The sequence below is a fragment of the Magnolia sinica genome, chromosome 19, assembly GCF_029962835.1.
Source record: "Magnolia sinica isolate HGM2019 chromosome 19, MsV1, whole genome shotgun sequence".
NCBI lineage: Eukaryota > Viridiplantae > Streptophyta > Magnoliopsida > Magnoliales > Magnoliaceae > Magnolia > Magnolia sinica.
Window position 1 is genome coordinate 1,251,106 of NC_080591.1, and position 15,873 is coordinate 1,266,978.

The window sequence follows — 15,873 nt, forward strand, 5'->3', positions numbered from 1 at the left end:
CACCATGACATGTGTGTTATATCAAAGTTGTCCATCCATTTTGCGAGATCAGTTTAGTGCAAGAGACAAAGAATAAAGGCAAATCCAAATCTCCAGTGGACCATATCACAAGAAAACAGTGGTGATTGACCACTCACCATTAACAACTTCTTAAAGGCCACTTAGGGGTGTCAATGGGTTAGGATTGGGCCTAAAAAAATAAAATTTTGAATAGGGCCGGCGTGAAACCGTTCGAATTTTGGGTAGAGACCTACCCCAACCCCAACCCATTTACAACCTAGGCCCACTATAATGTTTATTTACAATCCAACCTGTTGATTAGGTCAAATAGACATGGATGAAGGGAAAATACAAATATTATATTGATTAGATCATTAAGTGAGTTAAAAAATTGTTCTACAATAAGTGCCCAAATCTCATCGTTTTCCTAAAGTATGCCCACTTGAGCTTTAGATTTATCTCATTTTTTATTTTTATTTTTATTTTTTTATAAATCTTATGCCCTAAAATAGTATAGAAAATGGATGGATAGTGTAGATAAAGTATATACGTCATGGTTGGCCCACAGAGCCCATGACAAGACCGTTTGTTACGCCTCGAAAATCGACACTCGACTATAGAGACTTCGATCCCAAGTTCCCTGGTATAAAACCTAGCGAAAATGCCCGTAGGCGAGTTCCCATGTGCTCGCGTAGTATGGTTAATGTTAACATATTAGCAAAATTATAATAATTTTAAATCAACAGTATCTAAAATTAAGCCGAGATAACTTAATACATAAATATATTGTTAACATTCAAAATATAAAATTCAAAAAGTAATGTCTACCCAAATGAAGATTATACAAGCCACAATATATATACCTAAAAATAATTAAAGTGTAAAGTTTTTTATTTATTTTCGCCAATCCTCCAAAACATAACGGTAGTGGTGTAAGTTGATTTAAGCTACCCGTCTGAGATATCGATAGTATATGCATTAATAATATCGCTTAGTTGGTGTTTTAAATACCGTCTTCGATAGGAGTGGGTAGTTAACTCAGTGATTTTATTAGTTCTAAGTTACATATGTTATCGACTCAATTAATACAAATAAACAACCACTTCCTAAATACTATTGTGAAATGTATTAATGAGACTACAAAATAATGCATGCACCTTACAATCCAATACTCATACACAAGAGACTTTAATGCGTATTTTACAAATGACAATATTCGTTTATCACATGACTTTGACACCAAATTATAATAGTCTAGTTTAGTAAAATACAATTGATATATATGATTAGCCCAATGATTATTAATCCCATTTCATACAACAGCTCCGGAGAGATAAAATAAATACTGCTATTACATGACAGTCTCTGCTCGGATCAGGAGACTCAATGCCGCTGCTCCTCACCCGTACATGCAAAGTATGATATTTGTATCTCCGATTCAACCCGGTGAGTTACACCTGAATAACAGTTTTAGGGAAGATACACACCCTCTTGGCCCCAAATGCAAACCTATGGTCAGCATCCTATATCCATTCGTCCATGTGATGTGGCCCGTCCGAGTTTTTTTATCGGCTGAATTTTTACCTTGGGACATGACATCTAGGATGGAACGTGGATTGTACATTTACAACATGGTGGACCCCACGTAAGGGTGTTTCACGCACTACGTAAGGCGGGTGCTGTAGAGGATTCCGGCGCGCTAACGTCTGAGAGGGAAAATCGGAACGCGTTCTGCTCCGCGCCAAATCTCCGCATCGGCAATAACGTGTTCTGCTCCGCGCCAAATCTCCGCATCGGCAATACGATATACAAAAGCGGAAGCTTTGAGAGAGAGAGAGAGAGAGAGAGGGAGAGAGAGGGATAGGGCTGAGATTTGGGGGAAAAATCGGAAGATCTGAGAGAATTGCTGTATGATTCTCGGGGAAAGGAGAGGATTTCTGCATCTTCTGTACGAGAGATTGGAGAATTCGAGGAGAAGAAGGGATTTCAGAGAAAGGTTCTTGGATTTTGGAAGACGTGAGAGAGATGTAGTCGGCAGTTGGGTGAAATTGGGGGATTTTGGCCTGTTCGAGAGAATTATAAGTGGAAATTTGAGGGAATTAGAGGGTTTTGAAGGAAATCAAGCTCTCTTGTTGAGGGTGATTCGAGGATTTCTTCAGATTTCAGGGAATTGAGCGGGAATTCAAAGAAATTAGGGATTCTGAGTAAAAAATGAGATGATGTTGGGAGATAGAATGGGAATTTTAGTCAAATTGGCAGATTTTGGAATATTCCATAGTATTCCTAGAATTAGTTAGTGACAATCGAGGATCGATGGAGGTTTGGTAGTAATACTGAAGAATTTCACGAAGAGAGGAGGATTAGATATTCTGATTGAAGGAAAGCAGGAGGTTTCTGAGAACTCTTTCAAGAAAAGATTGTAATTTGACGATTTGAGTAAGGGGGAAGAGATCAGAGCTTAAATTCCGAAAGATTTAAGAGAAACAATGGTGGGAAAACAGAGAATGGCTGCCAATATTTAAGATATTCACGGGAATCATGCATCATAGGCAAGAATAAGGAGAGAAATTTATAAATAGAAAGAATATTTGAGTTTCTGAAAGAAAAGCAATTTCAATATAAGAGAGTATAGAAGGAAAAGAGAGGATAATTCCTGAAGATTGGATTAGATTACTGAAGAAATCTCGACTATTTTTCACTCTTCATCTTTTGTAAGGATTTATATGTTTGGTGAAATTTCTTTTCAATTATGTATTTATATCAGGCTCATGATCCGGTATGAATTCTGAGTGGCTTATTGCCTCACAAATTCCTTTTTGGGAGCCTCGTTGGAATTCCACTGTGGATTGCAGATGACTCATTAATCACTCCTGTCAGATGATCAAAGCCATTGAATTAAGGCCTCCAAATGGCCGGCGATACCATTTTTTAAAAATTTTCTGTGCATATTGTATTCTCTTCACAGGAGAGGGCTTTGATCATCAGATCATGGTTATCTTGGGGCCATGAGCTATCTGTATTGGACCACACACATCCAATGGTCATCAGTGATCAATAGGTGGGCCCACCTGGCCCTGACAGGACTTCGCACTGGACTAAGGTACAAAGAATTCATACTGGATCATTACTATTTATTTTCAATAGCATGCATTTCCATTTTTTTTTTTTTTTAAAATTTTTAATACTTGAACTCATTTAATGTACTGTTGACATTTCTGTGTATGTAAATGAAAGGTTTCCTCCATTGAAAATGATTGTGAAATCGAAGAAAGTGCTAGGCAGATGGAGGAAGAGTACCGTGGTACTTATTTATAAGAATAATGGAGACATATAGAGCTGCAGTAACTCTCATGGGATTAAACTTATGAACAATACTATGAAACATTGCAAAGAGTCATTGAGCAAAGACTTGAGGCATGAGACAAATGTATAAAAAAATCAGTTTGGCCACATGCCAGGGAGGTCTACCATTGAAGCTATTGTTATACTTAAACAATTGATGGAGAAATATAGGGAGAGGATGAAGGATCTGAACATGGTGTTTATTGACTTAGAGAAAGCTTATGATAGGGTCCCTAGAGAGTTAATTTGGTGGGTGTTGGGAAAGAAAGGCGTTTCAAGGGGATATATTGACATGATTAAGGATATGTATGGGGGAGCAGTAACAAATGTGAGGACCCCTAGTGGAGAGACAAGTGAGTTCCCAATTTCTAAAGGCTTGCACTAGGGTTGGCATTGAGCTCGTGCCCTTTTACATTGGTCATGGACGAGTTATCGAGGCATTTGTAGGAGGAAATCCTGTAGTGTATGTTGTTTATAGATGGCATAGTTTTGATTGACAAGACAAGGGCGAGTGTACACACAAAGGTAGATTTATGGAGGGGCCTTTAGAAGATCTAAAATTACTAGACTAAAATATAGTGTATGGAGTGCAGTTTTAGTTACAATAGGCGTGAGAATGAGGGATTTGTGAAGATCGTTTGACGAAGAAATTTTCCAAAATGATCACTTTCGATATCTTGGGTTGACAATTCATGAGAGCGGAGAGATTGAGAAGGATTTGCTCATGGAATTCAAGAGGGGTGGAACAAATGGAGATGTGTCTTTGGAGTTTTATTTGATTGTCGTGTCACTCAAACTGAAAGGGAATTTTTGTAGGATGGCTATAAGACCGGCCATGCTTTATGGAACAAAATGTTGGGTAGTTAAGGAATAACATGTTCATAGGATGAATCTGAAATGAGGATGTTGAGAAGGACGAGTGGCAAGACAAGGAAGAGTAAAATTAGAAATGAATCATTCGAGGAAACTTAGGAGCACGAATAGGCAATAAGATGAGGGAAAGTAGGCTTTAGATGGTTTGGTCATGTGCAAAGGAAACCAAGAACTGTGCCGGTTGAATTAATGAGTAGGTACAAGTTGAAGGCTCTAAAAGTGCAAGGCGAAGGCCTAAAAGGACGTGGGTGGAGGTAGTAAGAAAATACCTGATAGCCTATGGTCTGATTGAAGTGGCCCTTGATAGAGTGGAATGGCAGAGAACAATTCATGTAGCCTACTCCAATTAGTTGGGATAAGGCTTAAATGATGATGATTTGCTGATGTTGTCATGGTTATTTATCGTCTTCAAGAATTATTGATAAGAGTTCATATAGGAAGCTTTGTCATGTATTCTTCATAAATGTAATCTCTCGATTTGAGTGATTTAGAGAAATTCCTTTGGGCAGCATAGAAACGTAGCTTATAGATGTAGTTCTTGGGCATAAGGAAAGCTTTGTTTGTAAATTCAATCTCTTAGCTGTAAGTCGTTGAGTGTGGCAGCATTCAATCATAGCTGCTAAACGTAAATCCATGGTTGGTTCGAATGTATATAATTGATGCTTTTGCATGTGGTTGGGTTATATCAAATGCTACTGGCGTATTGTCTTCCTTTAGAGCATTCTTGTACAACAGTGGAAGGCTTCACCAAGTTGCAACCATCTTTCTTCTTCCTTTTCTGTGCAATCTGTTATGATTTTAATTTTGTATTTTGTACTTGGAACTTCTAGCGTTGAAAATTTTACCATGCATTAAGTGACATACATCTTTGAAATCTTTAAAAAATTGCTTCTGGTTGTTGGAATCACAATTCAATTTCTACAGTTTTAGACAGAATTCATAATGCATGAAACTTGTGAGTTATGGTGATTTGCAGGAAAAAATGGCAGTATCGGTGGATCCTCCAAGTGGTATTAGGAACAGAGGGAAGCATTACTACTCTATGTGGAAAACCCTTTTTGAGATTGATACGAAATATGTGCCGATCAAGGCCATAGGAAGAGGATCCTATGGCATTGTGTGCTCATCTGTAAATAGAGAAACGAATGAGAGAGTTGCAATTAAGAAGATACAAAATGCTTTTCAGAATCATGTCGACGCGCTCAGAACTCTACGGGAACTGAAACTCCTTCGTCATCTTCGGCATGAAAATATTGTTGCTTTGAAAGATATCATGATGCCAGTCCATAGGAGAAGTTTCAAGGATGTGTATCTGGTTTACGAACTCATGGACACGGATTTGCATCAGATTATCAAGTCATCTCAGAAGCTCTCCAATGATCACTGCGAATGTTTCCTTTATCAGGTATGATTTTCCATCACATATATTTATTTACATCTTTCCAAAGGGGATTTGGAAATTATCTTCATCATCTATTAGGTTATTAACATGATGGATGTGTGGATAAAAGAGAAGAAATCATTGAATTCTTCTAAAAAATAGCCCTTGAATCCACAAGGACAGAGAAATCTCTAAAAATGAGAGAGAAAATTGATGTTATTGAATGAAGTGCTGTTTGTAATGAATATGGTGTGCTTATGTAAGCAAAAGAAGCCCTAGATTCCTAATTTGACTCGAAATAGGACACTTTCCTTTATATGTCTAGCTCTACCAAAACTCGTAAACAACCCTGAGATGATTAAAACGAAGACTCTGGACCACAACTAAGCTCTTAAAACCCTAAAAATAGAAAAAAATGGAACCTGCTAAAAATCCTAATTTGACCCTAAAAAGGTTGAATTTTGTGAATCTGTTGGGGGCAAACGAACCTTGGGTGGTTGTTTAGGGCGTATGGATTATTGATAGCCTTCCAATGGTATATTATATGTGTGAAACGGATAATCTGTCGCAAAGTTATGACCATCGGAAGCTATATTGCGTGTTTAGGCTGTTTTTGCCCAATTGGGCCCCCTTTGGCCCAAATTTGTACAATCCTGGCCCTCCATTAAGTTGTCTTACCCGTCCCCACACCAATCCCCTTCACTTGAAGAGAACTTATCCTCGAGTTGATCACTAGATGTGTATGACCCACTGGTACATGATACTCGAACAAGTCTGCAATAAGGAATGTTTGCCATATCACCATGTCCTCGGAAAGATTAAAAAAAAGAAGAAGCATGGTCACTCATCTTCGTGAGTATATGATATGGCCCGAACTTCTTGTCCTTCCACTTGCTGTATGCTCCTGTTAGCAAGCACTCATATCTTAGGTGAACCATCGGTAGATTGCCTTGCTGGGACACTTTGAAACCCTTGAAACGCCTATGCTTGTCAGTAGGTATCTATCTAGAGGATTCTAGAATAATCTCCTTGAGTTCTCTCTTTAATAGCGCTAATTTTTTTGAACTGACCAGAGGCTCCATGCCACCCATAGGGGGCTAGGGTTGGTTTTCCATATATGAAAGGCTGCCCCTCTACTAGGAAAGCTTCGAGTCGGTTTTCCTCACTCATAGGGGCAAGGGTAATCTCATTCTCATCTTTAAATAAGATATAGATGTCTCCCCTGTCTCTATGGGTAGAGTTAACATTATATTGTCATGGTCATCCAAGTATCATATGGCACGATTCTAAGCTACCAGGTCACACTCAACTTCGTCTTTATAATGTTCACTGATCAAAGACGGAATTAAGCATCGCTCAGTTACCTTGGTTTTGTTGATGTTTTTTTATCCAGCTGATTGTGTATGGAGAATAGTGCTTTTTCGTCTACAATTGCAGCTTATCTTGTTATTGCCTCCATTTATGATCACATCACAGATATTCAGTTGATTGTGCACATGATCTTGAAGATATCATGTCGGTGTGGGTCCTCAATCCTCATCCTGCTTCGCAAGTCTACTCTCTCCTCCTCTTGTTGATTTTCTCTCGCTCTTCTTCAGATTTTGACCGATTCTCACTTGCCTCCCTTGAGTTAGTGGCTAGGTTGGCCATATGTCTTTGAGGGCATTGTTTGGATCAACCTAGGCTGACCAGACCTATAACACCTAGCCGGTTGGGGTGGAGCATAGGGGTTCCGGGACGTATTTCTAGCATTGGTTGCTCCTTCATATTGCTTAGCTTGCCCATTCTCGGAATCTTGGTTCATGGTAATGTGAATCGGGAACGTCCCGTACAGGACCTTTACCTCAGGCCTCCATTGTAGCTCATGAAGGTTCGACAATGACAATTTTCCTTGCTGCTTGGGTTCTTGTAACGGGTCTCTCTAGTTGTTTCTCCACTTTGATCACCAATTTGACAACTTCATTAAGGGTCAAGATGGGCTGCATCATCACCCAATCTTGTATTGCCCTATGCAATCCATATGTGAACCTTGCTACTCGTTGCGACTTGGTCTCTGTCAAATTGTTACGTGAGGATAAATAGTACAATTCTTCTGGATAACCCCTCATTGTACAACTTAGTGATAATTTTGGTGCTGTTTGCACAATACCTAATTGTAGTCTACTGTCAGGAATCGCGCTCGCATCAACTTCTTAACTTGTGGCTAGGTTTTTATTGGTGCCTTCGGTTGTTGTGTGCGAAGAGTTGGAGTTACTCCCACCATGCCGACGCTTCGCTTTTAACCTTTTACACTCCATGCTTTACTTTCTTTTCTTTAAGGATTTCCATGTAGTCGAAGAACTGCTCTACCTCCACGAGCCAGTTGAGGAAATCCTTGATGTAAAGCTGGCCATTGAAGGAAGGGAGATCTACCTTAACTCAGTAGTCCCGATCTTGTTCAACGATTCCTCACCCTCCTTATAAGAGGATGATCTCGTCCACCTCCTCATCACTAGACTCATCAACATTGAGTTGGGGTATATGATATAGCATGTGCTGGACCTTTTTTAGATCATGAATTGACCAACTGTGAACCCCTTTGATGGTAATGTGCCATTCATTGCCTTGGCTCTGAAGGTGCTCCATGGGCTTGGCCAACAAAGCAATCATCGCATGCATCTCTTGCATGCATTATTGGTTTTCCTATTGGAAGATCTCCAACTTCGGCTCAAAGAATGATTGGTTCTTTAGAACACTGCTCACAAGATTGTTGTAGCTCGATATGCTATTCAACGCCATGACCTAAGGAAAAACCTTGCTTTGATAGTAAATAAGGTTGCATGTGCGTGGGTAAAAAAAGAGATCACACTGTCGTTTTCTTAAAAAAAAGCCATTGAATTCACAAGGATAAAAATATGTAAAAATGAGAGAGAAATGGATGTTATTGAATGAAGTGTTGATTACAATGAATTTGATATATGCTTGTATAAGCAAAGAAGCCTTAGATTCCTAATTTAACTTGAAATAGGACACTTTCCCGAAATAGTGAAATTACTAAAATTAGTATAAAGATGCCTAATTTTACCAAAACCTCTAAACAATCTTTACATGACTAAAACAAAGACTCTGGATCACAACCAGACTCTTAAAACCCTAAAATAGAGAAAAGGGAACTTACTAAAATAGTAATTTTTAACTTAAAATACTGATTTGAACCCTAAAAAATCATTGATTTTTTTTTTTTTGTAGCCGTTTGGGGGCCAATGAACCTCGGGTGGTTGGCTAGGGTATAGAGATCGTCGATAGCTTTCCAACGGTATACTATACTCTAGAAGCAAATAACTTGTTGCAAAGTTTTAGCCATTGGAAGCTTTAGTGTGTGTTTAGGCCTTTTTTGCCCAACAGGGTTCCTTCAGCCTAAATCTTGCAATCCTGGCCCTCCATTGAGTTGTCCTTTACCCATCCTACATTAGTATGCAAATGATGGCGGAGTCTTTTCTATTATGTGCTAACAGATGATTAGTTTGCACAATCTTGTAACTTGGATTCTGTGATGTTTTCTCAAATGTCTGTACCAACTGATGCAACATGGGTTTATAGATAGAGTCGATCGACAAATGAAGCTGCATGTTACTTTTTACTGTTTAGTAATATTATAGAGTTTCGTTAATGTTATTATTGAACTCATTGCTACTATGGAGTAGCAGTGTCAATATACTAACAACCCCTAGGAAAAAAAGATTTACACTTCAAAGAAAGTAGGGGATTCACTCGTTGCACAAAACATGCCTTGAATCTCTGTTCTGCCTTTGAGAGACCTATGTTGCAGCGACGGACTTCCTTCATGTAAATGTAAGGGTGGCAATGCGCCGAGTAGCCTACCCGACCCAACTTAGGGCCAGGCTTGGACCTACTAGCTCTGCCAGTGGACCGGGCTTGGGCCTGACATGCATGGCCCGATCAATTTTCAGGTCGGGCTTGGGCTCAAGTCATTTTAGCTCAACCCAGCTTGGTGCGACCCGCCTGTTCCAACTTTATACATGCATATGTTATATCCTACAAATTGGCATTCCAATGCTTAGTTAGGCAATCCACCATATTGAATGTAGACTGTTGCTTTCATGCCTCTAAATATCTATTTCCTTGTGCATGCGTGGCCATTTGTTCAACGGGTAGATTGGGAAAATTCAAGTGGGAAATAGGGATTTCATCAATTTTCAGGTTGGCCGGGCTAGGTTGGGTCAGGTTGTGCCTGGGCTGAACCAATTTATATTGGGCTTGGCCCACACAGGCCTTGGGTTTTGTGTTAGTCTAGGCCTGGCCTAGCCTGGCGCAGCTTAAACCCAGCCCATTGCCACCCTCATTTAAATGCAGCCCTTTTCTTGTCAATGGTCACTTCATTATAACTGATCCTATTTGTACTGTCAAATGGTGTCTTAATGAAAGAATCAACTGATTAAGTACACATCTTTTAATAAGATCATTTAGATAACATTTAAACATACTCTATAATTGCATGGCACTTTTTGAGTTGGTCTTTTGCTATGCTTTCGGGGACCCATTTTGGCGATGACAAACTTCATTTATGCAATTGCAGTTGATCATACCTAATGTTCATTTCATGATCATTGACACTATGTTCTGCTAAATACCTGATTGATTTTTAACTTCCACCGGATATTTACGTGTTTTTTTGTTAATGATTTATTTTGCCAAGGACATAACACCAGTTACTGCTAAATATTCATTTATTTGAACTTGTTCTTGTGAAGTTTCTCTCATGTGTGGAAGCAATGAGGTTGTGGGCGCCCCCAAAAAAAAAAAAAAAAAAAAAAGAAGAAGAAGAAGAAGCTTTATTCCTTTTTTATATTGATGGGTTCAATAATTATGATCCAAAGAAAAAATGATTTTGCTTGAGGCTTAAAAAGCTGTAATTCGACTCAGACCAATGAGGGCCTTAGCTCCAGTCCATTTGAAACTCAGTGAAGTGCTCACTCGAGCTTTTCAAGCATAAAATGTTTACATTGTAGTCTGTTTTGAGTTTAAAATGATTATCTTTTAGTCTGATTTTTGAGTTTTTATGGCTTTGATAGAGTTTTTCAATTACCCAATTTCAAGTGCTGGTTTGGGTTTTAAATAGAGTGGACTTGACTTAAATCTTGATCAAGACTTCGTAAGATTTTCACGTATTCAATCAAGTATTTAAACAATGGACTTCTTAGACTGGTTTGTGACGCCAATTTGGAGTTTTTTGTTCTTTGATAGTTATGGCCTCAAACCCAAGACCTTAATATTGAAACACTCTTTCTCTACCACTGAGGCATGGGCTTGAACCCCATTTTGTTATTATAGCATGAAAACATGACAAGGTCTGTAGCCTTTGGAAGACAACTGACTGGCTGGTTTGACCCAGCTTTACCTGAACTGACAGGTCTCTTTGTTCTTTTGACCTCAGATGTTTGCATTCTGGTGCTGAACTGAATCACCAGTCAGTTTGCTTCTGTACCGATAAGGTCAGCTGGCTTGTATTGAACTGAACGGTTCACTGGATTATGTTTTTGTTCTTATTGCCATTTTCATGCCACTGATGAAGTAGTCATTTATTGTCTTTTTTCCCTTCCTTTTCCCCAGTTGTTGACAAGGCTTTAAATATCGTTATCGCACATGATATCACACATTTGAGAATAGGAAATGTAGTGGGATATATAGGGAATGGTTGTGTAAAGTTTTGCAATCTTAAGGGAACTTTGGGGAAACTTAGGAAAATGGTGAATATTTTTTCTGAAACTTAAGAAGTTAAAATATACATGATTACACACTTATAACTCAAAACATTACAAAAAAGCTTTGCATTATACTTTTCCTTTGTTCAGGGGGCAAAACTGTGTTGTTAGCCTCAAATGATGCTATCATATTCAAAATGAGTTTATTTCATTCAAATGTCATACAATACCACCATACCCGGGGGAAAAAAAACATAAACAATACAACCACAAATTAAAAAGAACTAATAATACATCTTTGTCTTAGATCCACATGGAGTCAAGGTTCAAAATTGGTGTATTGGGATTGTGTCGTCCACCAACGATACATCCCTCCATATCGACCTATTTGAGGCTGATACTAGCCAATAGAGCCATATCATTCATGGATGATGCCATTACGTATCAGGCAATGTGTAAGGGTTTCAGACGATAGTTTAAACCTTGCAGCGGCTTGAAGTCATCATCCCTATCCCTACTGGGGTGTCCATATATGAAATTATTTTAATTAATTAAATATTTGCAATACTATCAATATTTAAATCACTGTTTATTGGAAAGCCTAATTTTCTGTAAGCAGGTTTCCTAGACGTCAAACAAAAAATGGAAAAGGAGAAATGAAACCTTAATTAGTTTCTTCATTCCTTTTCTTTAAATTGATTTTAAATGGGTATTTTGTGTTTCTTTTCCGGACTGTCTTCTTTCCTTTATTATTATTTTCTTTTTTCTCAAAAAATTGACCTAAAGCACCATTTCAGGCTGTCCTTTCCAGTTATCTCCTTATTTTGTTTGTGATGGGGGGAGGTCCCACCTAAAGCTTGCGTAAAAAATAAAAATGAAAATAACCCCCATCCAGCCTTTATGGATTCATTGAAAAGATAGGAAAGGAAACATTGTTTTCCATGAAAATAACTTTCCATTGTTTGTCAAGTATTTCTTTGTGGGAATTTGTGGGAAACACCATTTCCCACTTTCTGTCTTTGTTGGAAAATAAACAAATTTATCTTCCCACCTCTACCCCTAAGAATGACATTTTCCCACTATAGAAGGAAAATGGATTTCTAGGGTTAAATCCAAAATGTGCCACCATCCATCTTCAATCATCTCACATGTGCCTCATGTGCCAATATGCCAAATGAGCCATTGTCCATCTTCAATTATGCCTCACACATGCCACTGTGCCACCATCCATCTTCTCTTTCACCCGACATGTGTGAATGTGCCACATGTGTCACCATCCATCTTCTCTTGCAACCTACCTGTGCTAATGTGCCACACGCCCCACCATTCATCTTCTCTTGCGCCCCATATATGCAAAGCACCCCACGCGTGAATGTTCCACATGCCATCGTCCATCTTCAATCGCTGTGTATGCCATTCGCCAATGTGCAAGTAGTATAATCTAGCTTCGAGTGTTCATGTGTCAAATGTGTAAATGCGTGTCTTGTGCCATGTGTGCCACTGTATAGCTTCAAGCACCTCACATGTGCCGTGTGTGTCACAATTCAGCTTCAAGCACCCCACATGTGACTCACTTGCCATGTGCCGTTGTCCATCTTCAAGCATCCCACATGTGCAACATGTGCTAATTGGGTACATGGTAGTGACTACCAAGAAAAATTTTCCAAGATTTTTTTTTTTCCTTTTTTGCCAAACAAAAATTTGGAAATAGATCCTAAATTTCTAAGAAAATTTTGTTTAAAAACAAACAAGGAAAACAATGTTCCCTTTTCCCCAGTTTCTTAGTAATAAGGTTTCCCGAGAAAATCCTATTTCCTTTCTGATGCTTTCCACGGGTCCAAACATGCCCTAAAGTACTCTCCTTTTATTGCAGTTTCCTTTCTAAGATATCTTTTATTCAATCTTTATTTTAATGGCTGAGTTCTGGTTACCTCCACAATTGCCTTCCATCCATTATTAAAGAAAATATAGTTATTGTGGATTTAACACTTGGGGCCTGTTTGGTAGACGCCTGAAATGGGTTCATCTCATTTTAGTTAATCATAGTAATGTATTAGAGAACATGAGATCATGATATCTAATACATAATTATATTAGCTAAAATGAGATTCTCATTTTTGGTTGTCTACCAAACAGGCCCTTAATTTTATTTTGAATAACGTATTGCATCAGTTATGATCATATTACAAAAAAATTTCCTTTCCTAATCGAATAAACCAATTTCTGTATGTTTTGAACTGTCATATGCCCCCAACCATGTAACTGAAGCCATCAGTGATCAAATTCGTTTGACTTTGTTTTTCCATTGGTGAATTCATCTGACTTTAATACAACTAGTCCTGAAGTACATATGTCGAGCATTTGATCTATTCCTCAACTGAAACTTCCTACATCTCTGGAATGTAGTTGCTCCGAGGCCTAAAGTATCTTCACTCTGCAAACATCCTCCACCGAGATCTCAAGCCCGGGAACCTCCTCATCAACTCTAATTGCCAGCTCAAGATCTGTGACTTTGGCCTCGCCCGCACTGGCAGTGACAAGGGTCAGTTCATGACTGAGTACGTCGTGACCCGCTGGTACCGGCCCCCAGAGCTCCTCCTCTGCTGCGATAACTATGATACCTCCATTGATGTCTGGTCTGTCGGTTGCATCTTCGCTGAGCTACTTGGGCGCAAGCCCATCTTCCCAGGCACTGAGTGCCTCAACCAGCTCAAGCTGATCATTGACGTCCTCGGCAGCATGGCCGACACCGACCTTGATTTCTTTGACAACCCCAAGGCCCTCAAGTACATCAAGTCCCTCCCGTGGTCCCCTGGGATCCCGCTTGCCAGTCTCTACCCTAATGCCACCCCTAACGCCATCGACCTCCTGCAGAAGATGCTTGTGTTCAACCCGTTAAAGAGGATCAGCGTTGCTGAGGCCCTCCAGCACCCTTACTTATCACACCTTAACACCCCAGAGCCGGACCCTGTTGCAGAGCTGCCGTCCGATGATGATCTTGATGCTGCTGAGTATTTAAGGGAGGATAAGATCAGGGAGTTGATGTGGAATGAGATGCTTCACTACCACCCGGAAGCTGCCGTCGCCAACTCATAAACTCGGCCGAGTTTAGAGCCTGTTTGGACACACTTCGGTAAAAGAGGGTTTCTGCAAAGGGGGTTTTCAGGCTGCTTTTTTGGCTGTTGAGTTGGCCTTTTAGCACCTATTTTGCCAAGCGGGGAATGAGACGGGGTTTGCAAGATAACATGCAAACACACAACGAGAACAGGGTTTGGCTCAACATGCCATTTAGGCACCAAACACCCTTTTCGAGACTGCATCTGAATTGGGGCCCTTAGGGGTTATTTACTTGTTTCAATAACAAAATGCATGAATTAGATATTTGCCTCTTAATGCATGGAAATCCACTGTTTGCTGTGGTTTGTTTCATGAGTTTGAGCTCTGCATATTGTGTGGTCTGGTATCTAAGTTGTATACATACATGTGATGTGTGCGTTGTGGGAGGCTTGTTATGTCATTTGTGCATTTTTGGTGCATGTATTGTTGTATCATCTCTATGCTCAGACATCTATTTTTGAACCTCTGGAATGTACGTTGGAAGGGGCCAAATGTTAAGTTGTGAGGATAGGGTAGTTTTGGCCCAGATTGTATGGACAATCCAGGTTAATGATTGGACCGTCCATGTGTTTCATACGCAGCGGGGTTGCATCATGTTTTATTGTAAAAGAATTGCGTGGGTTCGTTTCATAGATGCGATTGTGCTTGACCTGGTTTTCATCTGCCTGGGCTGACTTGGACATGCTTTAGCGAGGCCCAGTTGTACCCTAATTATATGCCCTTCAGATCGGTGGGGCCACACTAGATGGTCCACTGGCTAGGTTAATGGCTGTGGCAATGTTACAGGGATAGTAAAATCATATCGAATTGGGCCGCCGTCAGCTCAATTAGTCATATTACTAATTTTTGACATCAATGCCTATTGTGGGTCACTTCTGGGGTTGGGCCACCTTGACCCATTCCATGGATGGCCCTTGAACACCCATAGGTAATTGTGTTGTGAAACCATCACATACAACATTATATATTAAGTTAATGTGCAATGTTTTTTTTTTTCCTCTGGCGTATCACTTTTGTATAACATCCCTGAAAAAGGTGGGCCACATGGAAAATGTCATCTGGGGCGAAAACCAGGATGGTCCATTCATCAGGTGCTGAAGTCGCTGTACAGCTGATGGTGTGACACAACATATGTACATTATCCACCCGAAGAGTGGACTGTTTCAATTTTCACTTCTGGTGATCTTCATGTATGGCCCACCCTTTTAATGGCTTGGATGTTCGGCCGAGTGACACAAAAGCAGGAAATATATATATATATATATATATATATATAAACGTTGGTTGTTGACATACAGTATTGCATGTGATCGTTTTCTGTCACATGTTCAGGCAGATATTTAAAATAATTGCAGCATGTGAGCACCTTTGACCATGGCTTGTGTTCTAGTGGTTGCATCTTAGATAAAGATCTGACCACTAGGATCTATTATTATCGTATGCCATGTGTTCTGACCG

The 15,873-nt window shown here is 39.6% G+C and overlaps 1 protein-coding gene across 2 annotated transcripts; it reads left to right on the top strand.

Annotated features, from left to right (window-relative positions):
• The first annotated feature begins 1,879 nt into the window (after window positions 1-1,879).
• On the top strand, window positions 1,880-14,877 carry LOC131234299 (mitogen-activated protein kinase 3-like). 2 transcript variants are annotated; one of them, XM_058231073.1, is made up of 3 exons: window positions 1,880-2,725; window positions 5,205-5,620; window positions 13,705-14,877. In XM_058231073.1, exons 2-3 carry the CDS (start codon window positions 5,258-5,260, stop codon window positions 14,392-14,394), a joined length of 1,053 nt encoding a protein of 350 aa, XP_058087056.1. In that variant the 5' UTR covers window positions 1,880-2,725; window positions 5,205-5,257; the 3' UTR covers window positions 14,395-14,877. The 2 variants fall into 2 exon arrangements, with proteins under 2 accessions (XP_058087056.1, XP_058087055.1); XM_058231072.1 differs by having other exon boundaries at window positions 1,880-2,711; window positions 5,192-5,620.
• Window positions 14,878-15,873: the final 996 nt, after the last annotated feature.

What these genes read in the sequence shown, in the direction of transcription:
- LOC131234299 (XM_058231072.1), top strand. Translation starts at nt 5,198, where the DNA reads ATGGCAGTATCGGTGGATCCTCCAAGTGGTATTAGGAACAGAGGGAAG. An exon ending in GCGAATGTTTCCTTTATCAG is followed by an intron (nt 5,621 to 13,704) that starts GTATGATTTTCC and finishes TCTGGAATGTAG; the next exon opens with TTGCTCCGAGGCCTAAAGTA.